The 26,722-nt window shown below is 51.9% G+C and overlaps 3 protein-coding genes across 4 annotated transcripts; all 3 read left to right on the top strand.

Moving 5' to 3' along the window:
* The first annotated feature begins 6,305 nt into the window (after positions 1 to 6,305).
* On the top strand, positions 6,306 to 9,013 carry LOC311154539 (erythroblast NAD(P)(+)--arginine ADP-ribosyltransferase-like). 2 transcript variants are annotated; one of them, XM_084207135.1, is made up of 3 exons: positions 6,306 to 6,432; positions 7,068 to 7,857; positions 8,673 to 9,013. In XM_084207135.1, exons 2-3 carry the CDS (start codon positions 7,101 to 7,103, stop codon positions 8,756 to 8,758), a joined length of 843 nt encoding a protein of 280 aa, XP_084063261.1. In that variant the 5' UTR covers positions 6,306 to 6,432; positions 7,068 to 7,100; the 3' UTR covers positions 8,759 to 9,013. The 2 variants fall into 2 exon arrangements, with proteins under 2 accessions (XP_084063261.1, XP_084063260.1); XM_084207134.1 differs by having other exon boundaries at positions 6,322 to 6,439.
* Positions 9,014 to 12,150: 3,137 nt separating this feature from the next.
* Positions 12,151 to 13,894, top strand: LOC311161481 (NAD(P)(+)--arginine ADP-ribosyltransferase 2-like; the record flags this gene model as incomplete). Its single annotated transcript, XM_084219093.1, has 2 exons — positions 12,151 to 12,892; positions 13,809 to 13,894. 2 exons carry the CDS (start codon positions 12,151 to 12,153, stop codon positions 13,892 to 13,894), a joined length of 828 nt encoding a protein of 275 aa, XP_084075219.1.
* A 10,830-nt stretch (positions 13,895 to 24,724) lies between these two features.
* LOC311156412 (NAD(P)(+)--arginine ADP-ribosyltransferase 2-like) lies at positions 24,725 to 26,458 on the top strand (the record flags this gene model as incomplete). The annotated part of the gene is made up of 2 exons (XM_084210306.1): positions 24,725 to 25,466; positions 26,373 to 26,458. 2 exons carry the CDS (start codon positions 24,725 to 24,727, stop codon positions 26,456 to 26,458), a joined length of 828 nt encoding a protein of 275 aa, XP_084066432.1.
* Between the last annotated feature and the right edge of the window lie 264 nt (positions 26,459 to 26,722).

Genomic DNA, 26,722 nt, shown 5'->3' on the forward strand with positions numbered 1-26,722 from the left:
CGGGGGACCTGGGAAAACCTGGGAGCAGGGAAGGTCAGTGCCCTAAAATACCGCATTTTATATCCCAACTTCGTACTTTTCCTACAGGGACATGGGAATTCTCTGACCCTCACACATCCCCTGCACCAACCCACCGAAATTCCCCAAATCCCTGCACCCTGGGCTGGGATTTTACTGGATTCATTCTGTTTTTACCCATCTTCTGGAATTTTGCATTTTTTTCCTTAAGAATTTACATGAGTTGTATTAGGAAATGAGAATTTGTAATTACAAACATTCACTGAAACCATCAGACTTGTCAGACCCCAGCTCTAAATCCTGAATTCCAGCATCCTACACTGGAATAAATAGTTCAGAAATTCAGCCAATCCTGAAATTAATGCTTTAAAATGTTTAAAAACTTGAATCTCATTAAATTAATGCTGACAAATAATTTTTTTAAAAGAGAGTCTCCTGAAATTGAGATGTGAAATACTAGTTTAGGACAGGAGATTCTGGTTTGGGATGCAGCTGCCTCTTCAAACACTGAAATCAGTGAGGGAAGAATGGAGCAGTTGCACTTTTTCCTCCAAACTGCAGGAATATCCCAACACTACATGGCAAAAAAAGGAGAAATCTTTAAAAATCTGCATTTTTGTTTTTCTCCTGAGGCAAATCAGGATGGGAAATGCAAATCCAGGAGTGGCACCAAACAGTTTTGGGTCAAACATCTGAGCTGCTGGAAGAACCAGTTGGAAACTCGAGGGCAGGACTGGGGCAAAACCATTCACTCTGAGCTGGTTCTTTTTTCCCTCTTTCAGTTTTTCAGTTTGATTGGGATATGGCATCGAAAACAAAGAAAAGCAAGGATGAAGAGGCACCCCAAGAAAGCAGTGAGACGGTGGACCCCATCCGGGAGAAGAAGCTGTACCTGCAGGGGGAATTCAGGATCATCACACAACACCTGGACACCTACATGGGAAGGGCATGGCAGCTCCTGCAGGCCAGCAAGCGCCTGGAGAAGGAAGCCCAGCACACTCGGGAGCAGAGCCAGTCCTACCTGAGCTGCGGAGCAAAGCTCAGCCAGGACCCCCCGGGCATGGTCATCACCCTGAACGACCAGAACTGCATAGATCTGGCCCAAATCCAGGCGCAGAAGGAGGAGCTGGTGCCGCTCTATGCCGGCAAGGAGCAGGAGGTACGGAGCGCCCTGGAGGAGACGGAGGCCGAGGCCTCGGACCTGTACAAGGAGCTGGAGCAGCTGGAGCCCTACAAGGAGCAGAAGGTGCAGGCGGAGCAGAAGGTGAAGGCGCTGGAGAAGGAGCTGCGGGTGACCAGGATCCGCTGTGCTGAGGAGACCCACGGCGTCAGGAACAAGTTCCTGCAGGAAAAGGCCGACTGCGAGCAGGAGTTCCACCGGAGGATGCAGCAGCTCACCTGGGGGGCGCAGGAGGTGGCCATGCAGGCTCTGATCCAGCACGTGGAGCAGGTGAAGGCCGAGAACAGGCTCCTGCGCCACGAGCTGCTGGGCCTCCTGCAGCACTGCCAGCTCCTCAAGGACACCAGGATCCGACTGCAGGACCAGCAGGAGCAGCTGCTCCGGGAGAACCGCTGTGCCCAGCTCATGCCAGCGCGGCGCCGCAGGGACAGCCTGCCCTGCTCGCCTGTCAGGGCCAGCCACTGACCCCAAACCACCACAAACCACCCCAAACCACCTGGCCCTGACCTGCAGGAGCCAAGCAGGGAAGCAACCAAACCCTTCTGGCAGTGGGAGCACTGAGGGCTTTGAGCTCTTTTCACAAGGATCCATCAAATACATTTATGGACCAGATCCATACTGATATTCTCCTTCTGTCCCAGGGAGGTGGTGGCTGTGCTGGACCTAGAAGGGCTCAATGCCAGGGTTGGATGGGGTTTGGAGCAGCCTGGTCTATGGAAGGCGTCCCTGCCCTTGGCAGTGGGGTGAGATGTGGTGGGCATTTCCAGAATTCCATGAAATGATGGTTCTCAGTGCAAATGGCTCCTGTGGGAGTGACCTGTTCCTGCAGCAGCAGCTCTTGGGCTCCGCAGGAGGGAGGTCCCAAGGACCCTCTCAGGGAGCTCTGATGCCATTTGGAACAGGTGGGACTGAGCTGGAGCTCCGCTCCAGGCTCTGGCAGAGCTTCAGGTGTGAAGTGCCAGACCAACAGAGGCTCCCTGCTCATTCCCCACACAACTTCCAGGGTAAAACCTGGGAATCAACTCACACAAAAAAAACTCCTAAAACAACACATGTGGCTGTAAACTGAGGTGATTTCAGTCTCCCTCGGGTTTGGCTGCAGGTGAAGGTCTCTGGAGCATGGCATCCCAAAATCCCTGCATCCCAACATCCCAGCTGCTGTAGGCACAGAATCCCAACATCCCAGCATTCCAAAATCCCAGCTGCTGCAGTCACAACATCCCAAATCCCTGCACCCCAAACCCCAGCTGCTGCAGACACAGCATCCCAAAGCCCCAGCATCCCAAACCCCAGCTGCTATAGGCACAGCATTCCAAAATCCCCAAATCCCAAACCCCAGCTGCTGTAGGCACAGCATCCCAAAATCCCAGCATCCCCAAATCCCAGCATCCCCAAATCCCTGCATCCCAAACCCCAGCTGCTGCAGACACGGCATCCCAGCATCCCTCATCTGTCCTGCCAGGGACACAAGCTGGAATCATTGGATTGGAATATTTCACATGCTGTGACAAAAAACCCTGGGACTGGGCTTTGTTTGAAATCCCTTCACTGAAATAACACCTCTGCCAAGAGTTTTTCAGGGAAAACCAGGCCCTGCCAGATGACAAACCTTCCAGTAACTTGAAATATTTAAATCCCAGTAATTTAAAACATTTGAGACATACACACAACATGATTCCACAACTCCTGGGGTAACAAAAGCCAGGCTTTGTTACCCCAGCTGTAATTACTGTCATTTGAATAGAAGATGTGTAATTTGAATAGAAATCTGTAATATCACATGGTGGAAAACAGAGTGTAAGGTATTAAGTTTTCTAATTTTGCCCAGCTGCAATGAAGAACTAAACTTTAGCAGCACAGCTAAGGAATCCTTCTCACGCTTCACAAAAGACCTGCACAGATTTTAAAATCTGCAGAAAATAAGGCAAATGCTAAACATTTCCCTCTCACTATTGCTTGCTCCCACACAGAGGTCCCTGCCCTGCTGAGGGCCACCATCAGCTGCATCCACAAATCATGGAAATGTCATTTTAGCTCTGCAATAATCAGGAATTCCCTTATGGCTAATATTTTGAACCCCCCAAATAATGGAAAGAGACAATTTACAAAAACGATTCAATTTTCCAACATGTGGTGACATATTCCCAGATGTGAACCGCTGGCACTGCCACAAAGAGTTTAGTGGTTCTATTTTTTCATTTAACCTTTTGTGGCACGTGAGAGGTTTAAGGTCAATTAAAGAACTACCAGCAAACGCATCAGCAAAAGGAGGCTTGAAAGAAAAGCAAAAGCACGATGAGGTTTGTGGGCAAAGCTCACTCTGCTGCTCGCAGAGAGAAAAAATCTATCACTGGTCAATCTAAAGCTGAAATCAGCCTGGTCGGACTCAGCCCCGATCTAAAGGGTGAATGTGAAAAATGCCAATCACTTGTTTTTAAAATTTTAAAAGTTTAATCATTATAAAATGGTTATTAAAACAGCAATATAGTTAGAGTAATAATAATTTTGATAATTTGGATTAAGACAATATGAGACAATAAAAACAAAGAGTTAGGCATGTCCGGGTACCTCTTTCTGGGCAAAATAAGCCTGAAAAAGGGCCCACCTGAACAGAGGATTAACACTTAAAAGCAACAGCCTGTTGCATATTCATACACCTCATACATGGTGCATAAATTCCATTCACACACAGGATTCTCTCTGGGCAGTGTCAGCTTCTTCCTCTGAATCCTGACAGTGTCTGCAGGGCTGAGCAAGGCAGGAAGAAGTTCGTTTGTTCTGATAATGGGGCAATAAATTCTCTTTGAAAGATTGAGGTGTCCTGTGGCTGCTATCTCTGTGTGAGTCCTCTCTTTAATAAAGTATCTTACACAGCATAGTTTCTATTTTAACATTTTGTTATAACCTAAAACTCTATTTAACACATTGCTTAAGAAAATTATCACAGCATCACTTTCTAACACAGCACATATAATATTAATTTTAATATTTGCGAAAACTCAATCACAAAATATGCATTTTTCACAGAGAGGGATCCCAGGGGAACACCCCGGTGCGTTTGCTGCACACAGTCACACCCAAAAGAGAGAGGTGAGGAGCTGGCAGTGATGGTATAGGGATAAAATGTTTCTAAAATCACGGAATAATCAGGGAAGTTAGAAAGGAAGGGTAGGCCCTGGGAAAATGTTAGACTGCACCTGTACAATCATTTAATGACTATGATAAATTATATGATTGTTAGATGTGATGATTGTTTGGCAATTGGATATAATTATGGTTTAATCATAACAGAAATCAAGAGAAATGATGTCAGGGGGGTTTGATGGAAATTACAAAAATCCATACTTGGATGAAATCAATGTATACAAAAAAAAAAAAGTTGAATAATTAATATGTAGTTATATAATGGTAAAGGTATAAAAATGTGTCCATCCCTGTGAAAAGGCTCCCAGGAGGAGTTTGCAGGTCACAGGAGAGAGGGTGGACTTTGGCCATGGTTGTTTTCCATCCCAGCTGCAATTTGGGCCGGGACCTCTCTCCAAAAGTTCCACAGCAAAAATGTTCCACTTGGGTTGTTCTTCAGGCAAGAAAAATGAGTTCCCAGGGCTGAATGTTAAAGGAGGAACTTGTTATCCATCCAGCTGGAATTTCTGGGAGCAGACTGTGCTCCTGATAACCTTGACGGAGCTTGGCACAGGTGCTGCTCGTTGGGGTCTGATGGCATTTCTGAGATTATAGAGTAGCCCCAGGCTCAGGGAGAGAGGCAGCACCACCCATTAATTGATGAAGAACCCCTGATGTTTCCCTCAGGAAATTTTTTTCTTTCAAATCAGGGATTTTCTGTCTTTACCCGCTCATCTCCTGGAGTTGTGGTTCAGGAATTGTCCACCGGAGGGCAGCAGCAAACACGGGAAATCAGCAGCACTGCACATGCTCTGCCCCCGGCTGCAGTTCCCGGTGCCAACAGCAGGCGGCAGCACGAGCTGCTGGCGCTGCTGAGCACCCGCCCCGCCCCATCCCTGCCCCGGGGGCTCTGCAATGGTTTGGGATGGAGCAACCTTAAAGCCCGTCCAGTGCCAGCCCTGCCATGGGCAGGGACATCTTCCCCTGGGCCAGGCTGCTCCAGGCCCTGTCCAACCTGGCCTTGGACATGGACAGGGATGGGGGAGCCACAGCTTCTCTGGGCAGCCTGTGCCAGGGCATCACCACGGCCTTAGTGAAGGATTTATAGGAAAGATGGGTGGTGATGTCTTTGAAAAACGGCTCAGAGTGTTGAGGGTCTTTAGGAGAAACTTTTGTCAGTATCTTCAAAATGGTTCTTGACATCTCTGCATGAGAAGACATGGAGTTTGTCATAGAACCCTGGTGGTTTACACCAGAAAGTTTGAAGTCCTGAACTTTTGGCTCGTAAGACAAATGAGTCCCCACAAAGTCTATTCCATAACCCAGATAGCCTGAACTTCTGAACTTTGGGAGACAATGACAGATTCAAGGAGGATGTGGGGTAGGTGTTTTGGGACAGCTGCACCTTCCCAGTACCTCAGCCAATGGGTAAAAGGGAGAGGGCAACGTGTGGCCGGGAGTTTAGGATAAAAGGAGGCTGTGCCCTCTGAAACCTTGAGATAGAAACCCCACAGGTGTATAGCTGTGGAAACTCTGTCCCTTTATTCGAATCAAGTTTCAAGACTGCTTTGTTTACACTTTGCTTTTCATAGTGTGGCTTTTCCTCACACGCTGAAGGTACTGAGTAGAGCTTAAATTTTGGCAGGAACAAATGTTGAAAGGATGTAAAAGTATTTACACAGGACAATAAATGTGGCTTGAAGCAGTGGAGAAAGAGATAAAGGGAACTCCAGAGGGGTTTTTGACAAGTTCTGTAACACAGAGGGACCAGAGCCTAGTGAAAGTGAAAGTTTGATGCAAGGTCCTGTCGGGTATTTGGTCAATCATTGAAATGGCTTCCTGATTGCTGTTCAGGAATTCTTCAGGACAATAAGAGGATTTCCAGTAAGGGGCAGAGCCATGCAAATTATTTACGGGAAAAGTACTATTTCTGCATTAAATAGGATAACAATTTTAATGAATATTTATAATTTTGCTGGATAAATTCCATGTGGCAAAGTCCCCCCTGAGCTGCAGGATCAGGACAGATCTGCAGTGAGTCCGAGCTGATAAAGAATTCCGGCTTTCTGATATCTCCAGTTCCATCAGGGAGTTCACTCCGGCCGATTTTGGTATCAGGTGCTGGGGGGACTCCAGGGGACCCCTGCTGGGGTCATGGGGGGACATGTGACTGTGGGATTGGGATTGGGATGGGGATTGCTGTCCTGTGGTGACACTGTGGGAGTCACAGGACTGGGACTGGGGTCATGGGCTGCTTTGGGGGAAATGAGAGGGGGACACAGAAGATGGTGGGAGTTGGATTGGGGTCATGGGGGTCTGGGAGACACAGTGGGGGCGGGGGGTGATGCCAGGACTTGTTCTGACGTTCTGGGGTGACACTGAAGAAATTGGGGAATGGGAGTGGGACTGGGGTCTGGGGACGGGCCAAGGGGGACAATGGGGGGCTCAGAGAGTGATCCCAGGACTTGGGTTGGGGTCCTTTAGGGGCTGAGGTACTTGTAGTGATGGGAGTAGGATTGGGCTTCTATGGGGCCATGGTACTGTAGGATTGGGGTCCCTGGGGGGCTGGGGAACACTGGGGAGGCATAAGTAACCCCAAGATTCAGGATCAGGGACCCCAGACATGCCCAGGGGTCTGCTGGCCAGGAGTGCCTCCCTTCCCCCTGGGCTGACCCCATTCCCCTCCACAGTCCCTCACTGAGGAACCCTCCCTGTGTCTCCTCTGTGTCCCTTCTGTGTCTCCCAGTGTCCACACTGGTCCCTGTGGTCTCTCCTCTCCATGGCCCTCCTGGCACTGACCCTGGCACTGTTAGCAATGGCCATGGCCACCAGAGCTGTTGAGGTGGTGCCCTTGGACATGGCCCAGGACTCCTTTGATGACCAGTACCGGGGCTGCAGCACTAACATGACTAAGGCTTTGCCGGCCCTCAACCGCTCTGAGTTCCAGCAGAACCCTCTCTTTGCCGAGGCCTGGCCCAAGGCCACAGCCAAGTGGCAGAGACGGGGCTCCCGTGTGTCCCCTCTGTCATCCCCAGACCAGGCCATCGCCCTCATGACCTACACGATGAATGGCCTACAGCTGTACAAGAACTTCAATGCTGCCGTGCGCACAGCCGGACGCTCCCCCCAGGAATACCGGGACAACTTCCACTTCAAAACGCTGCATTTCCTGCTCACCCAGGCCCTGGTGACACTGAGGGACATTCAGGGACTGCAGTGTCACAACGTGTACCGGGGGGTGGATGGGGTCAGGTTCAAGGCAGAGCTTGGTGACATCATCCGGTTTGGTCAATTCACGTCAGCATCGCAGAGTGAAGAAACTACCAGGGACTTTGGGAATGACACGGTGTTCCAGGTGCACACGTGCCATGGTGCAGAAATCCGACAATTCTCCAGCTATCCATATGAGATGGAGGTGCTGATCCCACCCTTCGAGACCTTTAAGGTCATCAAAGTCAGCCAGAAAGGGGACAGTGCATGGATCCAGCTCCGCTCCAACGGGACCTTCAGCAACTACAACTGCGAGTGGCTGAAAGGTGACACCACAGGGGACAGCCTGGGGCAATGGGGACACCAACTGTGGCCATGGGGGCACCCATAAGAAGGCACAGGGACAATGACGCTCACTGGGGATGGGGGACAGGGCATAGCCACCCACTGTGTTTGTGGAGATAGGAGCACCCATTGCTGGGAACCAGGACAGGGATAACCTGTGCTGGGGAGACTCACTGGGGGTGGGGGGACAGCAACACCCAGTGGTGGGGAGACCAACAGTAGACAGGGGACACCTATGACAGGGCACAGGGGGTGGGGACACTCACTGAGAGTTTGGGGAAAGGTTCACTCCATGCTGGAGACACTAAGTTTGGGGACACCCATTGTGGGCATGGGGACAGCAACACCCATGAGAAGGCACAGGGATGGGGATCCCCACATCTGGGAGGGGACAGCAACACCCAGGGGACAACAGGGACAGGGACAGAGACAGGGATGTCCCCATTCTGATCCTGTTCCTCCCCACCAAAGGGACTGTGCTGTGGGGATGGGCCCTGTGCGCTGCACACTGGTGGGCCAGGACCTGTCATGTCCTTCATGGAAGCCCAGTCACCCCCCCTTCACCTGCCATGTCACCCCCTGACTCCCCCTGACCCCGGTCATCCCTAAGCCCACCATGACACCCCTGACCTCCCTGGGCCCTGTACCCCCACCTCCCCCCCATGCGCCCCCCAACACCCTGTCACCTGTCACCTCATGTTCCCATCTCTCCTGTCACCCCTAACCCCCCATTATGGCTGTCCCTGACTCCATCACTCCCCACATGATTCCCCTGATATCCCTCTCTGTCCCCCAGGTGGCAGCATCCCCAGGGCTCCCTTCAACCTCAGAGGACTCTTCCTGGCCACCACAGCCCTGGCAGTGACCACTGGGATCCTCTGAGCAGAGAGACCACCATGGCCTCCAAGGTCACTGTGGTCACTGTGGCAAGCATGGTCACCATGGCACCAAGGTCACTGTCGTCACTGTAGCCACCCTGATCACCAAGACTACCAGGACCCCTAGAGGAATGAAGCCATCAAGTCTACAAAGGCCACAACAGCCACTCTGGCCACATGAGTCACAATCACCCCCACGGCCACTGTGGCCACCATGATCACCTAGACACCCTCAGCCTCAAGGCTACAACCGCCACTGTGGCTACCAAAGGCATTTTGCAAAGCAATTGCATTAAACTATTCTATTAAACAATTCCATTATTTGATTCTGACAAAGTCAGCAGAAGTGACAATTCTTAATCAAGGCTCAACGTCACTCCCCACACCGACACTCGTGGGAATGTCTCTTTCTCTCAGCCTGGAGAAAGATCCTAGGGGAGCATCCCCTTCCCAAGGAAGGAACCAGACACATATTTCATTCCAACCTGAAATAGGGGAGAGGAATCTCAGTCTGAGAGGGGACTGCACATTCCCAGGGTCAGTTGATGGATGGCCAGGCACAGCTCTGGTGCTTCATCCTCAGTTGTCAATTCAGGGTTGGTGATTTGGGCTGGTTTTAGCCCAATTCAGCACCAAAATCAGCACCAGACCCCTCTCAGTGCAGCCCCAATGGCCACAAATGGGGCATTGTCCCTTGGGCACATTCCAGGCAGAGCATCCTGCCACATCCTGCACTTCAGGGGAACCTTAAAGGCTGGAAACTGGGAAGTTCAAGTTGGCAAGGGCAGATCCAGTCCCTGGGGAGGGACAGTTACCAGTGCCAGTCCCAGATGGTGGGGACCTGCTGGGGCAGCTCTGGAGAAGGACCAGGAGGTGCTTATTGGAGACCAGTGGAGCTGGCTGTGTGTGCTGGGACCAGGAGGGATCCAGGGGGTGTTGGAAAGAGTGGGGCCAGGAGGCCCGGGAGTGATTGTGCCCAGCTGCCCTTCCCAGTGAGGCACATCAGGAGTGCCATGCCCAGCTCTGCCCAGTGCTGTGTCCAGTTTTGGGCTGCCCTACTTTCCATCCCAGTCTCAGGGATGATGCTACCTGAGCTGGGAGGTTGAGCCAGGTGCCCTCTCTGGGTCCTTCCAGCCTGACCCATTCTGGGATTTGGCGATTCTGGCAGTTGCATTTCAGGACATGTCCACTGGAGGGCAGCAGCACAGCTGAGCGCCTGCCCCACCCCATCCCGGCCCCAGGAGCTCTGCAATTGTCCATCGGAGGGCAGCAGGAAGCACAGGAAATCAGCAGCACTGCGCATGCGCCGCTCCCAGCTGCAGTTCTGGGTGCCAACAGCAGGCGGCAGCACGAGCTGCTGGTGCTGCCAAGAACCCGCCCCGCCCCATCCCAGCCCCAGGGGCTCTGCAATGGTTTGGGATGGAGCAACCTTAAAGCCCGTCCAGTGCCAGCCCTGCCATGGGCAGGGACATCTTCCCCTGGGCCAGGCTGCTCCAGGCCCTGCCCGACCTGGACTTGGACATGGACAGGGATGAGGCAGCCACAGGTTCTTTGGGCCGCCTGTGCCAGGGCATCACCATGGCCTTAGTGAAGGATTTTATAGGAAAGATGGGTGGTGATGTCTTTGGAAAACGACTCAGAGGGTTGGGGGTCTTTAGGAGAAGTTGGTGTCAGTGTCTTCAAAATGGCCCTTGACATCTCTGCATGAGAAGACATGAAGTTTGTCACAGACCCCTGTGGGTTTGACCAGAAAGTTTGAAGTCCTGAACTTTTGGCTAATACTAGAAATGGGTCCTCACACAGTCTATTCCATAACCCAGACAGCCTGAACTTCTGAACTTTGGGAGACAATGAAAGGTTCAAGGGGGATGTGGGGTAGGTGGTTTAGGAATGCTGCACCTTCCTGGTACACCTCAGACAAATGGGGAAAGGGAGAGGGCAACTTGCAGCAAGGAGTTTGGGATAAAAGGAGGCTGTGCTCTCCGAAACCTCAAGAGAGAAGCCCCACGGGATATGGCTGTCTTTCTACAGCCTGTCCTTTTATTCCAATCAAACTCTGTCCTTTTATTCCAATCAAGTTTAAAGACTGCTTTGTGAACACTTGGCTTTTCATCGTGTGGCTTTTCTCCCACACGCTGACAGTACTGGGTAGAGCTTAAAGTCTGATGGGTAAAAATGTTAAAAGGATTTAAAAGAATTTACACAGGACAATTAAAGTGTATCAAAGCACTGTGGAGAAAGAACTAAAGGGAACTCCAGATGGGTTTATGACACAGTTCTGTAACACAGAAGGATCACCGCCTGCCAAAAGCAGAAGTTCAGGTGGCATCATCTGCAATATTGGGCATTCAGTGAAAATGACCTCCAGATGACTTCTTAGGAATTCTCCAGAAAAATAAAAGTATTCTTGAAGAGAGGCAGAGCTATGCCACTTATTTAAGGAAAAGTGCTGGATTTGTATTAGCTAAGAAGCCCATTTTAATAAATATTTATAATAACGGTGGATTGAAGTGGCAAAGTTCCCTCTGTTGTGCAGGACCAGGAGAGATCTGCTGTGAGTCTGAGCTTGTAAAGAATTCCAGCTTTCTGATATCTCCAGTTCCAACAGGGAGTTCACTCTGGCCAATTTCGGTATCAGGTGCTGGGGGGACTCCAGGGGACAGTTGGAGGGGGAGAGAGGGGACCTTGGCATCATGTTTGAGGCCCTGAGGGACACTGGAGGGACCCTGGAGGAGAACGAGACCTGAGGTTGGAGTCCTGGCAGAACCTGGGGGATACTGGGGGACGTGGGACCATGGTTCACTGAGCTCTGGGGTGCAGCAGGGGGGAAACTGGGAGTGTGACTGGGGCCATGGGAGGGATGGGGGACACTGCAGGGGACAGGGGGTGATCACTACATTTGGGTTGGGGTCCTGGGGTGAATAATTTCCAACAACCCCAAAACGGACACCCAGACCGGGAGTAGGTTTGGGGTCTAGGACTGGGCTGAGAGGGACACATAGAGGGTCAGGGAGTGACCCCAGGTTTGGATTGGGGTCCTGGTGGGCTGAGGGGACCCCAGAGGAATAGCACAAAACAGTGGAAGTGGGACTGGGGTCCCTGGGGGGAACTGGAGGACACTGAGGCCTCCAAGAGTGATCCCAGTATTTGGGATCAGGCTCCCAGGATACGTGCAGGGGTCTCCTGGCCAGGACTGCACCCCCTCCCTGGGCTGACCCCGCTCTCCCTTCCCAGCTTCTCTCCAAAGAAGCCTCCCCCTCTCCCTCTGCGTCCACTGTGTCCTATCAGTGTCCCCTCAGCATCCCCTCGTGTCCTCACTGTGTCACACAGTGTGCCCTCTGTGTCCCTTCTGTGTTCCACAGTGTCCCATACTGGCCACTGTGGACTCTCTTCTCCATGGCCCCCTTGGCTCAGACCCTGGCACTGCTGGCAATGACCGTGGCCTCTGCGCCCATCAAGGTGGTGCCCCTGGACATGGCCCAGAACTCCTTTGATGACCAGTACCTCAACTGTGGCCCTGCCATGACTGAGGCCTTGCCGACCCTCAACAACTCCGAGTTCCAGGAGAACAAGGAGTTTTCCCAGGCCTGGGTGAAGGCCACAGCTGAGTGGCAGAAGCGGGGCTCCTTTTCATCCCCTCTGTCCCCAGCCCAGGCCATCGCCCTCATGGCCTACACGATGCCGGACGTGCACAAGCAGCTCAACGCGGCCGTGCGCGAGGCTGGACGCTCCCGCCAGGAATACCGGGACAACTTCCACTTCAAAACGCTGCATTTCCTGCTGACCCAGGCCCTCCAGAAGCTGAAACGCCCTAATGAGTGTCCAGATGTGTTCTGTGGGGTGAGGACGGTCCAGTTCAATGTGACAGCTGGAGAGAAAGTCCACTTTGGTCAATTCGCTTCATCATCGCTGGACAAAAGTGTGGCCCAGGGTTATGGGAATGCCACAATGTTTGAGGTGCACACATGCCACGGAGCCGACATCCAGAAGTTCTCCTTCAATCAAAGCAAGATGGAGGTGTTGATCCCGCCCTTTGAGACCTTTGACGTCACCAAAGTCACCAGGGAAGGGAAGAAGGTGCAGATTGAACTTCGCTCCACTGGGAACTCCAGCAACTACAACTGCGAGTGGCTGCAAGGTGACATCATGGGAACAACCTGGGGTGATGGGGACACTCAGTGAGGGTTGGGGACAAGGACACAAGGTGCTGGTGACACCCATGGACCAGAGGGGACAGGGACACCCACTGTGGGTGGCAGGCAGGACACCCAGAGCTGGGGACAAGGACAGGGACAGCCACTGCTGGGTACATGGGATGCGGACACCCAGTGGCAGGTGAGTGGGACAGGGATATCTAGTGCTGGGAACAGCCCCTGGGTTTGGGGGTGTTGTAGTGTCTTGCAATTTCCTGTTTTAGACTTCCCAGTCCTTTCCCAGGTAACAATACCTTCTCCTTTCCCCTCCCCTTGCCTCTTCCTAAGTGATGTCCATCAAGCTTAACATTCCAGCAAGGGCATCGTGTGATTGGCAGAAGTTCAATAGAAGCTTCTCAGCCCTGGGGTCATTGGCCTGTCTAAGTGTCACTGTCCCCTGAGACTTGCCCTCTCCCACCTGGATGGTAGATCACCTATCCTCTCCCTTCCCCCTCCCCCTGGGCTTAAAAGGACCTGAGACCATGAGGCCGGGATTCTACAGTAGCTGTTACCATATTCAGAGATCTGAGACCCTGGAATAAAGCTCTGGATTGAACCCTGAGGAAGAATCCTCTCCTTTCTTCTTCACCAAGCCTAAGGATTTTCTCCAGAGGTAAACCTGAGTTCTTACCAGCCTGGACTTGTTCTCAGTGTCTAGCTGCAACTCCTAGCTAGCCAGAGGGATCTTGGGGGGACAAGGGCTCCAATGGTTGGGCACAGGGGAAAGGGACCTCATTATGGCCCCCTCTGATCCCATACTCTCAGGACACCCCCATTACCCCTGTCCCTTTCCCCAGGCCCCTTCACCCCCCCCGATGCCTTCATCCCATGATCCCCTGACCCCTCTCTTTGTCCCCACAGGTGGGAGCCTCCCCAGGAAGTCCCCCCACCTTGGGGGGCTTCTCCTGGCTACTGTGGCCATGGCAGTGGCCATTGGAACCCTCTAAACCACGAGGCCCCCAAAGTCACTGTGGTCTTGGTTGCCACTGTGGTCACCATGATCATGAAGGCCACCAGGACACCCAGAGGAATGAGGCCACCTTGGCTACCATGGCCATTATGGCCACTGTGGTCCCTTAGCCCACTGTGAGCACTGTGGCCACTGTTACCACTATGGTCACTGTGGCTGCTGTGGTCATTATTGCCACTGTGGCCACCATGGTCACTGTAACAAGGTGTCCATCCAGGGGAAGCCCCTCCCAGAGCTGCCCAGCAAAGGAGCCATGCCAGGGCAGCAGGACCAGCACGAGGGGGCTGGAGCAGCCAGGACAGCGCAGGACAGCATGGACAGCAGAGATTGGGCAGTGCCTGGGACCGCTTGGGCACTTCCCAATAGAGGGATTTGGGAGTGGCAATGTCACAGCCACCTGTTAATGTTCCTTGGCTGCCTCACCTGATGTAGCAATAAATTGCCACTTGCTCATCTGTCATATAAGAAATGTATCAAAACCTTGATCCTTACTTGCCTGGCACATCAAATGTTTATTAGAAATTTGATCTTTGCTTGCCTGGTGCATCAAAAGTTCACCAAAATTTGCTGCTGGCTCGCCTGATGTATCCACTACAGCTCTTTTACTGTCTTTCTTGCAGGGCGCCTCATTTCCTAAAAAAAAAAAAAAAAACAATTCCTGGAGTTTTCCTCAGAGGCAACTTCAAACTTTATTTTTCAAACCTCGATCTACAACGAGGTGCTGGAGAAATGTTCCTCCCTTTTTCCTCATTCACTGCACACCCTCAGAAAGGACCTGGAAGGGCTGGAGCATGTCCAGGGAAGCGATGGAGCTGGGGAAGGTTCTGGAGCACCAGGAAGGGCTGAGGGAGCTGGCAGGGGCTGCTCAGTGCAATTAAAAAAGGATGAATGATCGGTTTGGGGCCAGTTCCAAAGTTCCTGATTTGAGGTAACACTCCTGAAGAAGCACTGGGAGGAAGAAACCCAAACAGAATGAAGAAGGATGAAAAATAAAATGGAGAAATGGGAACAGAGGCAGCACTACCATTTATTAATGAAAAACCCTGATGTTTCGCTCAGGAAACTCTTTTTTCTTTCAAATCAGGGATTTTTCCTCTTTACCCGCTCATCTCCTGGAGTTGTGGTTCAGGAATTGTCCATCGGAGGGCAGCAGCGACTGCAGGAAATCAGCGGCACTGCGCATGCACCGTTCCCAGCTGCAGTTCCCGGTGCCAACAGCAGGCGGCAGCACGAGCTGCTGGCGCTGCTGAGCACCCACCCCGCCCCATCCCAGCCCCGGGGGCTCTGCAATGGTTTGGGATGGAGCGACCTTAAAGCCCGTCCGGTGCCAGCCCTGCCCTGGGCAGGGACATCTTCCCCTGGGTCAGGCTGCTCCAGGCCCTGCCCAATCTGGCCTTGGACATCGCCAGGGATGGAGCAGCCACCTCCTCCCTGGACAGGAGAACATCGGTGTGGATCTGGTCTATAAATGTATTTGATGGATTCTTGTGACAAGAGCTCCAAGCCCTCAGTGCTTCCACTGCCACAAGCATTTGGTTGCTTCCTTGCTTGGTTCCTGCAGGTCCCGGACAGGCGGTTTGGGGTCAGTGGCCCACCCTGACGGGTGAGCAGGGCAGGCTGGCCCATGCTGCTGTGACCAGCGCTGCCCACTGGGCACAGCGGTTCACCGTGCTTAACCCCTGCATTTTTGGGATGTTTTCCCTAAAGAGCCTCCTTTGACATAGCCCCAAACAGAGCTGCTCAGTGATTTGTGCAGCTACCCCTGAAAGCTTGGGGCTGCCAAAGACAGCAGCAAAGCTGCTGTAGGCACAGCATCCCAAAATCCCTGCATCCCAACATCCCAGCATCCACAAATCCCAGCTGCTGTAGGCACAGCATCCCCAAATCCCTGCATCCCAAAATCCCAGCTGTTTTAGTCATGGCATGCCAGCATCCTAACATCCCAGCTGTGTAAACTCAGCCTCCTGGCTGTGCTCCAGGCTGAGCCATTCCAGCCCTCCAGGCTGAGCCATTCTAGCACTGGGTGATTGTCCCAGGCTCAGCTGCAGGAGACATCTCCGGGCCAGGCAGCAACCCCAGAGGGAGGCTGGGCTCGGAATTCCTAGAATTCCTGGCTGCACTTCCCGGGAGGTCACTCTGCTCACATCTGTATTTCTTAAGTAACAGGATAATTCCCTCCAGCCTCCTGCTGGGTCCCAGTCCTTTGTAATTCCCTTCCATGACTTAGATCACCTGGCCTAAGCTCCAGGGCCACATCCAGGTGGCCTCTGGGCACCTTCAAGGACAGAAATTCCACCACCCCTGGGCAGGCTGCTCTGTGCACCTGGCCCTGGCACACCTGGGGCACTCCAGGCTCTGCCCCATCCCACTCCAGGCTCCACGTGAACACATTTCCTGTGGCTGCTCCTCACAGCCCAAGCCAAGGGCACTCATAGGCTCAGAATTCCAAACAGGTTGGGATGGAGCATAATATCAAAAAAGACTTAAAAGATTTGTGGTTTGGGGGTTTTAAATTTATTTAAACCTTAAATGAGACTGTTTAGCTCTGCTCAGCTTTTGCCAAACCAGGCTGTCCCATGGACTGAGTCTTTGGGAAAGGTGGCTGTGTCTGCTGGGACAAGAGCTCACAGGTGTGTTTAACCCTTGGGAAGAAGGGGGAACCCTCATTCCTTGGGGAATGCTGCCAGCATTGTCCCTATTAGCAAATGGGGAAGAAATACAGTAGGTTCCCTGTCAAAGCTCAGGAAATCTCTCAGGAGACTCCAGCAAGGCAACAAACTGGACATGCCCAGGCAAGATCACCAAGTCCCCTTCAACAGCCCCCACAAAAATACATGAATCCATTGTTTTGTTTAATGTTCTTTTTCTACCCCTCATTCTTGTCCTCCTCCTTACTGCAATTCCCATGGACTTCTGTTTGATCAACACCTCAGGAATTCACAGAATCAATTCAGGTGGGAAAAGACCTCCAAGACTACTGAGTCCAACCCAAGGCTCACCCTGTCACCCTGACTGGGGGCTCCTCTGGGATTCTGGACAGGACTCACCCCACTATGGAATGTTGTGGGGCAAAGGTAAACTTGGTTCTTGGGACAGACTGGCCTGGCCTGTGCCGGTCCCACCCTTCCAGCCCAAAGGCCACCAGGGTTTGATCAGTGACACCAGAGTTCAGTCACAGACACCTCACCAGGGCCTGCTCTGAGGGACTCGGGGAAGATCATGGAATGCCAGGATGGGTTGGGATGGAGGGACTGAAAGCCCATCCTGTCCCACCCCTGCCATGGGCAGGGACACCTTGCACCATCCCAGGGGCTCCAAGCCCTGCCCAGCCTTGGGATGGGGCAGCCAGAGCTTCCCTGGGTACCCTGTGCCAGGGCCAATAACCCTCATTACTGGGATATAATATGGATATACTATGGGAAGGATTCCCTCCCAAAATTCCACCTAACCCAGTCCTCTGCCAGTGGGAAGCCATTCCCTTACATGGTCCTGGCCTTCCAGGCCCATGAAAGTCAATCCTGAAGAGCAAAGCCAGGTGCCCCTGAGTCCCCCCAGGTGTTCCCTGACTGCCCCGAAGGAACCTGCAGGTGCCCCTGAGTGCCCTGAGCTCAGAGCTGCTGTGGGTGTTCCTGAGCCCAGAGGTGCTGTGGGTGAGCTCAGACGTGCTGTGGGTGAGCTTAGACGTGCTGTGGGTGAGCTTAGACGTGCTGTGGGTGAGCTCAGAGGTGCTGTGGGTGAGCTCAGACGTGCTGTGGGTGAACTCAGATGTCCTGTGGGTGAGCTCAGATGTCCTGTGGGTGAGCTCAGAGGTGCTGTGGGTGCTGCTCAGCTCAGAGGTGCTTTGGGTGTTGCTGAGCTCAGACGTGCTGTGGGTGAGCTCAGACGTGCTGAGGGTGAGCACAGATGTGCTGTGGGTGTTTTTGAGCTCAGAGATGCACTGCAGGCTCTGTTCCAGCACGTGGAGCAGGTGAAAGCCGAGAACAGTCCCCTGCGCCACGAGCTGCTGGGCCTCCTGCAGCACTGCCAGCTCCTCAAGGACACCAGGATCCGACTGCAGGACCAGCAGGAGCAGCTGCTCCGGGAGAACCGCTGTGCCCAGCTCATGCCAGCGCGGCGCCGCAGGGACAGCCTGCCCTGCTCGCCTGTCAGGGCCAGCCACTGACCCCAAACCACCACAAACCACCCCAAACCACCTGGCCCTGACCTGCAGGAGCCAAGCAGGGAAGCAACCAAACCCTTCTGGCAGTGGGAGCACTGAGGGCTTTGAGCTCTTTTCACAAGGATCCATCAAATACATTTATGGATTAGATCCGCACCGATGTTCTTCTGTCCCAGGGAGCCCTGGAAGGCCAGGGTTGGATAGGGTTTGGATCAGCCTGGTCTGGTGGAAGGTGTCCCTGCCCACGGCAGTGGAGTGAGATTTTCCAGAATTCCATGAAATGATGGTTGTCAGTGCAAATGGCTCCTGCAGGAGTGACCTGTTCCTGCAGCAGCAGCTCTTGGGGTCTGCAGGAGGGAGGTCCCAAGGACCCTCCCCAGGAACTCTGATGCCATTTGGAACAGGTGGGATGGAGCTGGAGCTCTGCTCCAGGCTCTGGCTGAGCTCCAGATGTGAACTGTTAGACCAACAGAGGCTTCCCTGCTCACTTCCTACACAACTGCCAGGGAAAAAAGCTCATACAAAAACCCCCAAAACCTAAGACAACACCCATGGCTGTAAACTGAGGTGATTTCAGCCTCCCTCGGGTTTGGCTGCAGATGAAGGACTCTGGAGCACCCCTACAAACTTGTGCCAGGTGGGGGTTTGGAAGGACGGGTACTCAGTGTGTTGGCAACCCCAGCCCTGCCACTCCAGCCCTCTCCCAACAGCCAGGGAAAGAAGGAAGATCTCCCCACCAGGAACTGGAGAATGCTGACAAATCAGGATTTCCACCTATTCCCACCATGGGGAACTGTTTACCTTAGATGAAGCTGGTGTGAAGAGAGTCTGTCCAAGCAACATCACGACATGGTGCAACCTCCTTGTGCAGCTGCTTTGCTTCAGCTGCTGCTCCCCAAGTGATGTGGGCTCTTCCTGCTCATCTACCAACAGGATGAATACTCTGATGGGGTGAACAGATGAAAGATTTCAGCTGGTGATCAATTACTCACATCAAAGAGACTTGGAAAGAAGTGTTTCCATGCTGGGAAGGATGGGGGGAGACAGGTGTGACAGTGACAGGAACAGACTGGAACCAGTTTCAGGTGAATTCAGACTCCTGTAATAATGGAATGCCTGATTGAGCTTACTCAAGCACCTGTATCCATTGGAGGTGAGACCTGCAGCCTGATTTTTCAGGAAAGCAATCCCCAGCAGAAGAGCTGAAGCCCTGAGCTCCCTTTTCCCCAAAAACTCAAAGCCTGGACCCCATCCTGTCCTGCTGTCAGGGAGGGAGTGGCCGAGAGCCCCACCCAGCCCCGCCCCGGCCATGCTCGGAGCTCCAGCACTCCCCAAAGATGGTCCCATGCTTAACCCCTGCATTTTTGGGATGTTTTCCCTAAACACCAGAACCTCCTTAGACAGGTGTGCACCTGAAAGCTCGGGGCTGCCAAGGACAGCACCAAAGCTGCTGTAAGCACAGTACCCCAAAACCCCAGCATCCCAAAATCCCTGCATCCCCAACTCCCAGCTGCTGCAGACACAGCATCCAAAAACCCCTGCATCCTAACATCCCCAAATCCCCAAACCCCAGCTGCTGTAGACAAGGCATCTTAACATCCCAGCATCTCAAAATCCCTGCATCCCATGTCCCAGCTGCTGCAGACAAGGCATCTCAGCATCCCTGCATCCCAGCATCCCAACATCCCAGTTGCTGCAGACACAGCATCCCCAAATCCCAAAATCCCAGCATTCCCAAAATCCCAGCTGCTGCAGACACAGCATCCCAACATCCCTGAATCCCCAAATCCCTCCATTCCAAAATCCCCAATTCCCAAAATCCCAGCAGCCCAAACCCCAGCTGCTGCTGACACAGCATCCCCAAATCCCAGCATCCCAACATCCCAGCATCCCAACATTGCAGCATTCCCCAAACACCAGCTGCTGTAGGAACAGCATCCCCAAATCCCAGCTGCTGCAGACACAGCATCCCAAAACCCCAGCATCCCCAAATCCCAGCATCCCCAAATCCCTGCATCCCCAAATCCCAACATCCCAAATCCCAGCTGATGCAGGTACAACATCCCAGCATCCCTCATCTGTCCTGCCAGGGACACAAGCTGGAATCATCGGGTTGGAATATTTCACATCCTGTGATGAAAAACCCCAGAACTGTGTTTTGCTCAAAATCCCTTTACTGAAATAACTCCTCTGCCAAAAGGTTTTCAGGGAAAACCAGGCCCTGCCAGCTGACAAAACTTCCAGTAACTTAAAATATTTAAATGCAGTAATTTAAAATATTTAAGAGATACAGACAAGGTGATTCCACAACTCCTGAGGTCACCCTAGCTGTAATTTGTGTAATTTAAATAGAAGAATTTTAATAGAAGATGTGTAATTTGAATAGAAATCTGTAATATCACATGGTGGAAAACAGAGTGTAAGGTTTAAAGTTTTTTAATTTTGCCCAGCTGCAATGAAGAACTAAAGTTTAGCAGCACAGCTAAGGAATCCTTCTCACGCTTCACAAAAGACCTGCACAGATTTTAAAATCCGCAGAAAATAAGGCAAATGCTAAACATTTCCCTCTCACTATTGCTTGCTCCCACACAGAGCTCCCTGCCCTGCTGAGGGCCACCATCAGCTGCATCCACAAATCATGGAAATGTCATTTTAGCTCTGCAATAATCAGAAATTCCCTTATGGCTAATATTTTGAACCCCCCAATAATGGAAAGAGACAATTTACAAAAACAATTCAATTTCCCAGCATTTGGTGACATATTCCCAGATGTGAACCGCTGGCACTGCCACAAAGAGTTTAGTGGTTTTATTTTTTCATTTAACCTTTTGTGGCACGTGAGAGGTTTGAGGTCAATTAAAGAACCACCAGCAAACGCATCAGCAAAAGGAGGCTTGAAAGAAAAGCAAAAGCACGATGAGGCTTGTGGGCAAAGCTCGCTCTGCTGCTCGCAGAGAGAAAAAATCTATCACTGGTCAATCTAAAGCTGAAATCAGCCTGGTCGGACTCAGCCCCGATCTAAAGGGTGAATGTGAAAAATGACAATCACTTGTTTTTAAAATTTTAAAAGTTTAATCATTATAAAATGGTTATTAAAACAGCAATATAGTTAGAGTAATAATAATTTCGATAATTTGGATTAAGACAATATGAGACAATAAAAACAAAGAGTTAGGCATGTCCGGGTACCTCTTTCTGGGCAAAATAAGCCTGAAAAAGGGCCCAACTGAACAGAGGATTAACACTTTAAAGCAACAGCCTGTTGCATATTCATGCACCTCATCCATGATGCATAAATTTCATTCACACACAGGATTCTGTCTGGGCAGTGCCAGCTTCTTCCTCTGAATCCTGACGGTGTCTGTAGGGCTGAGCAAGGCAGGAAGAAGTTCGTTTGTTCTGATAATGGGGCAATAAATTCTCTTTGAAAGATTGAGGTGTCCTGTGGTTGCTATCTCTGTGTGAGTCCTCTCTTTAATAAAGTATCTTACACAGCATAGTTTCTATTTTAACATTTTGTTATAACCTAAAACTCTATTTAACACATTGCTTAAGAAAATTATCAGAGCATCACTTTCTAACACAGCACATATAATATTAATTTTAATATTTGTGAAAACCCAATCACAAAATATGCATTTTTCACAGAGAGGGATCCCAGGGGAACACCCCGGTGCGTTTGCTGCACACAGTCACACCCCAAAGAGAGAGTTGAGGAGCTGGCAGTGATGGCATAGGGATAAAATGTTTCTAAAATCACGGAATAATCAGAGAAGTTAGAAAGGAAGGGTAGGCCCTGGGAAAATGTTAGACTGCACCTGTACAATCATTTAATGACTATGATAAATTATATGATTGTTAGATGTGATGATTGTTTGGTAATTGGATATAATTATGGTTTAATCATAAGAAAAATCAAGAGAAATGATGTCAGGGGGGTTTGATGGAAATTACAAAAATCCATGCTTGGATGAAATCAATGTATACAACAAAAAATATAAGTTGAATAATTAATATGTAGTTATATAATGGTAAAGGTATAAAAATGTGTCCATCCCTGTGAAAAGGTTCCAGGAGGAGTTTGCAGGTCACAGGAGAGAGGGTGGGCTCTGGCCATGGTCATTTTCCATCCCAGCTGCAATTTGGGCCGGGACCTCTCTCCAAAAGTTGCACAGCGAAAATGTTCCACTTGGGTTGTTCTTCAGGCAGGAAAAATGAGTTTCTAGGGCTGTATGTTAAAGGAGGAGCTTGTTATCCACCCAGCTGGAATTTCTGGGAGCAGACTGTGCTCTTGATAACCTTGATGGAGCTTGGCACAGGTGCTGCTCGTTGGAATCTCAGGGCATTTCTGAGATTATCGAGCAGGCCCAGGCTCAGGGAGAGAGACAGCACCACCCATTAATTGATGAAGAACCCCTGATGTTTCCCTCAGGAATTTTTTTTCCTTTCAAATCAGGGATTTTCTGTCTTTACCCGCTCATCTCCTGGAGTTACAGTTCGGGAATTGTCCACGGGAGGGCAGCAGCGAACACGGGAAATCAGTGGCACTACGCATGCACCGCCCCCAGCTGCAGTTCCGGGTGCCAACAGCAGGTGGCAGCACGAGCTGCTGGCGTTGCCAAGCGCCCGCCCCGCCCCATCCCGGCCCTGGGGGCTCTGCAATGGTTTGGGATGGAGCGACCTTAAAGCCCGTCTGGTGCCAGCCCTGCCATGGGCAGGGACATCTTCCCCTGGGCCAGGCTGCTCCAGACCCTGCCCAACCTGGCCTTGGACATGGACAGGGATGTGGCAGCCACCGCTTCTCTGGGCAGCCTGTGCCAGGGCATCACCACGGCCTTAGTGAAGGATTTATAGGAAAGATGGGTGGTGATGTCTTTGAAAAATGGCTCAGAGGGTTGAGGGTCTTTAGGAGAAATTTTTGTCAGTATCTTCAAAATGGTTCTTGACATGTCTGCATGAGAAGACATAAAATTTGTCACAGAACCCTGTTGGTTTACACCAGAAAGTTTGAAGTCCTGAACTTTTGGCTAATACTAGTAATTGGTCCTCACACAGTCTATTCCATAACCCAGACAGCCTGAACTTCTGAACTTTGGGAGATAATGAAAGGTTCAAGGGGGATGTGGGGTAGGTGGTTTAGGAATGCTGCACCTTCCTGGTACACCTCAGACAAATGGGGAAAGGGAGAGGGCAACTTGCAGCAAGGAGTTTGGGATAAAAGGAGGCTGTGCTCTCCGAAACCTCAAGAGAGAAGCCCCACGGGATATGGCTGTCTTTTTACAGCCTGTCCTTTTATTCCAATCAAACTCTGTCCTTTTATTCCAATCAAGTTTAAAGACTGCTTTGTGAACACTTGGCTTTTCATAGTGTGGTTTTTCTCCCACACACTGAAGGTGCTGGGTAGAGCTTAAAGTCTGACGGGCAAAAATGTTAAAAGGATTTAAAAGAATTTACACAGGACAATTAAAGTGTATCAAAGCACTGTGGAGAAAGAACTAAAGGGAACTCCAGATGGGTTTTTGACAAGTTCTGTAACACAGAAGGATCAGCGCCTGCCAAAAGCAGAAGTTTGGGCGGCGTCATCTGCAATATTGGGCATTCAGTGAAAATGACCTCCAGATGACTTCTTAGGAATTCGCTAGAAAAATAAAAGTATTCTTGGAGAGAGGCAGAGCTATGCCACTTATTTAAGGAAAAGTGCTGGTTTTGTATTAGCTAAGAAGCCCATTTTAATGAATATTTATAATTAAGGTGGATTGAAGTGGCAAAGTTCCCTCTGTTGTGCAGGACCAGGAGAGATCTGCTGTGAGTCTGAGCTGATAAAGAATTCCGGCTTTCTGATATCTCCAGTTCCAACAGGGAGTTCACTCTGGCCAATTTCGGTATCAGGTGCTGGGGGGACTCCAGGGGACACTTGGAGGGGGAGAGAGGGGACCTTGGCATCATGTTTGGGGCCCTGAGGGACACTGCAGGGACCCTGGAGGAGAACGTGACAGGGGGTTGGAGTCCTGGCGGAACCTGGGGGACACTGGGGGACGTGGGACCACGGTTCACTGAGCTCTGGGGTGCAGCAGGGGGGAACTGGGAGTGTGACTGGGGCCATGGGAGAGCTGGGGGACACTGCAGGGGGCAGGGGGTGATCACTACATTTGGGTTGGGGTCCTGGAGTGAATCATTTCCAACAACCCCAAAAGGGACACCCAGACCGGGAGTAGGGTTGGGGTCTAGGGCTGGGCTGAGAGGGACACATAGGGAGTCAGGGAGTGATCTCAGATTTAGATTGGGGTCCTGGTGGGGAACTGAGGGGACCCCAGAGGAATAGCACAAAACAGTGGAAGTGGGATTGGGATCCCGGGGGGAACTAAAGGATGCTGGGGCCTCCAAGAGTGATCCCGGTATTTGGGATCAGGCGCCCAGGATACATCCAGGGGTCTCCTGGCCAGGACTGCACCCCCTCCCTGGGCTGACCCCACCCTCCCTTCCAAGCTTCTCTCCAAAGAAGCCTCCCCCTCTCCCTCTGCGTCCACTGTGTCCTATCAGTGTCCCCTCAGCGTCCCCTCATGTCCTCGCTGTGTCACACAGTGTGCCCTCTGTGTCCCTTCTGTGTCCCACAGTGTCCCACCCTGGCCACTGTGGACTCTCTTCTCCATGGCCCCCTTGGCTCAGACCCTGGCACTGCTGGCAATGACTGTGGCCTCTGCGCCCATCAAGGTGGTGCCCCTGGACATGGCCCAGAACTCCTTTGATGACCAGTACCTCAACTGTGGCCCTGCCATGACTGAGGCCTTGCCGACCCTCAACAGATCCGAGTTCCAGGAGAACAAGGAGTTTTCCCAGGCCTGGGTGAAGGCCACGGCCGAGTGGCAGAAGCGGGGCTCCTTTTCATCCCCTCTGTCCCCAGCCCAGGCCATCGCCCTCATGGCCTACACGATGCCGGACGTGCACAAGCAGCTCAACGCGGCCGTGCGCGAGGCTGGACGCTCCCGCCAGGAATACCGGGACAACTTCCACTTCAAAACGCGGCATTTCCTGCTGACCCAGGCCCTGCAGAAGCTGAGACGCCCTAATGAGTGTCCAGATGTGTTCCGTGGGGTGAGGATGGTCCAGTTCAATGTGACAGCTGGAGAGAAAATCCGCTTTGGTCAATTCACTTCGTCGTCGCTGGACAAAAGTGTGGCCCAGGGTTATGGGAACGTCACAATGTTTGAGGTCCGCACGTGCCATGGAGCAGACATCCAGAAATTCTCCTTCAATCAAAGTGAGAAGGAGGTGCTGATCCCGCCCTTTGAGACCTTTGAGGTCACCAAAGTCACCAGGGAAGGGAAGAAGGTGCAGATTGAACTTCACTCCACTGGGAACTCCAGCAACTACAACTGCGAGTGGCTGCGAGGTGACATCATGGGAACAACCTGGGGTGTTGGGGCCACTCAGTGAGGGTTGGGGACAAGGACACACAGTGCAGGGGACACCCATGGCCCAGAGGGTACAGGGACACCCACTGTAGGCAGAAGGCAGGACACCCAGAGCTGGGGACAAGGACAGGAAAAGCCACTGCTGGGTACATGGGATGCAGACACACAGTGGCAGGTGAGTGGGATGGGGATATCTAGTGCTGGGAACAGCCCCTGGGTTTGGGGGTGTTGTAGTGTGTTGCAATTTCCTGTTTTAGACTTCCCAGTCCTTCCCCAGGTAGCAATACCTTCTCTGTTCCCCTCCCCTTGCCTCTTCCTAAGTGGTGTCCATCAAGCTTAACATTCCAGCAAGGGCATCATGTGATTGGCAGAAGTTCAATAAAAGCTTTTCAGCCCTGGGGTCATTGGCCTGTCTAAGTGTCATTGTCCCCTGAGACTTGCCCTCTCCCACCTGGTTGGTAGCTCACCTATCCTCTCCCTTCCTCCTCCCCCTGGGCTTAAAAGGACCTGAGACCATGCGGCCGGGATTCTACTGTAGCTGTTACCATATTCAGAGATCTGAGACCCTGAAATAAAGCTCTGGATTGAACCCTGCGGTAGAATCTTCTCCTTTCTTCTTCACCAAGCCTAAGGATTTTCTCCAGAGGTAAACCTGAGTTCTTACTAGCCTGGACTTGTTCTCAATGTCTAGCTGCAACTCCTATCTAGCCAGAGGGATCTTGGGGGGACAAGGGCTCCAATGGTTGGGCACTAGGCAGATTATGGCCCCCTCTGATCCTATACTCTCAGGACACCCCCATTACCCCTGTCCCTTCCCCCAGGCCCCTTGACCCCCCCGATGCCTTCATCCCATGATCCCCTGACCCCTCTCTTTGTCCCCACAGGTGGGAGCCTCCCCAGGAAGTCCCCCCACCTTGGGGGGCTTCTCCTGGCTACTGTGGCCATGGCAGTGGCCATTGGAACCCTCTAAACCACGAGGCCCCCAAAGTCACTGTGGTCTTGGTTGCCACTGTGGTCACCATGATCATGAAGGCCACCAGGACACCCAGAGGAATGAGGCCACCAAGGCTACTGAGGTCATTGTGACCACTGTGGTCCCTTAGCCCACTGTGAGCACTGTGGCCATTGTTATCACTGTGGTCACTGTGGCTGCAGTGGTCATTATTGCCACTGTGGCCACCATGGTCACTGTAACAAGGTGTCCATCCAGGGGAAGCCCCTCCCAGAGCTGCCC

Source organism: Fringilla coelebs, assembly GCF_963513975.1.
Source record: "Fringilla coelebs genome assembly, chromosome: 1".
Lineage (NCBI taxonomy): Eukaryota > Metazoa > Chordata > Aves > Passeriformes > Fringillidae > Fringilla > Fringilla coelebs.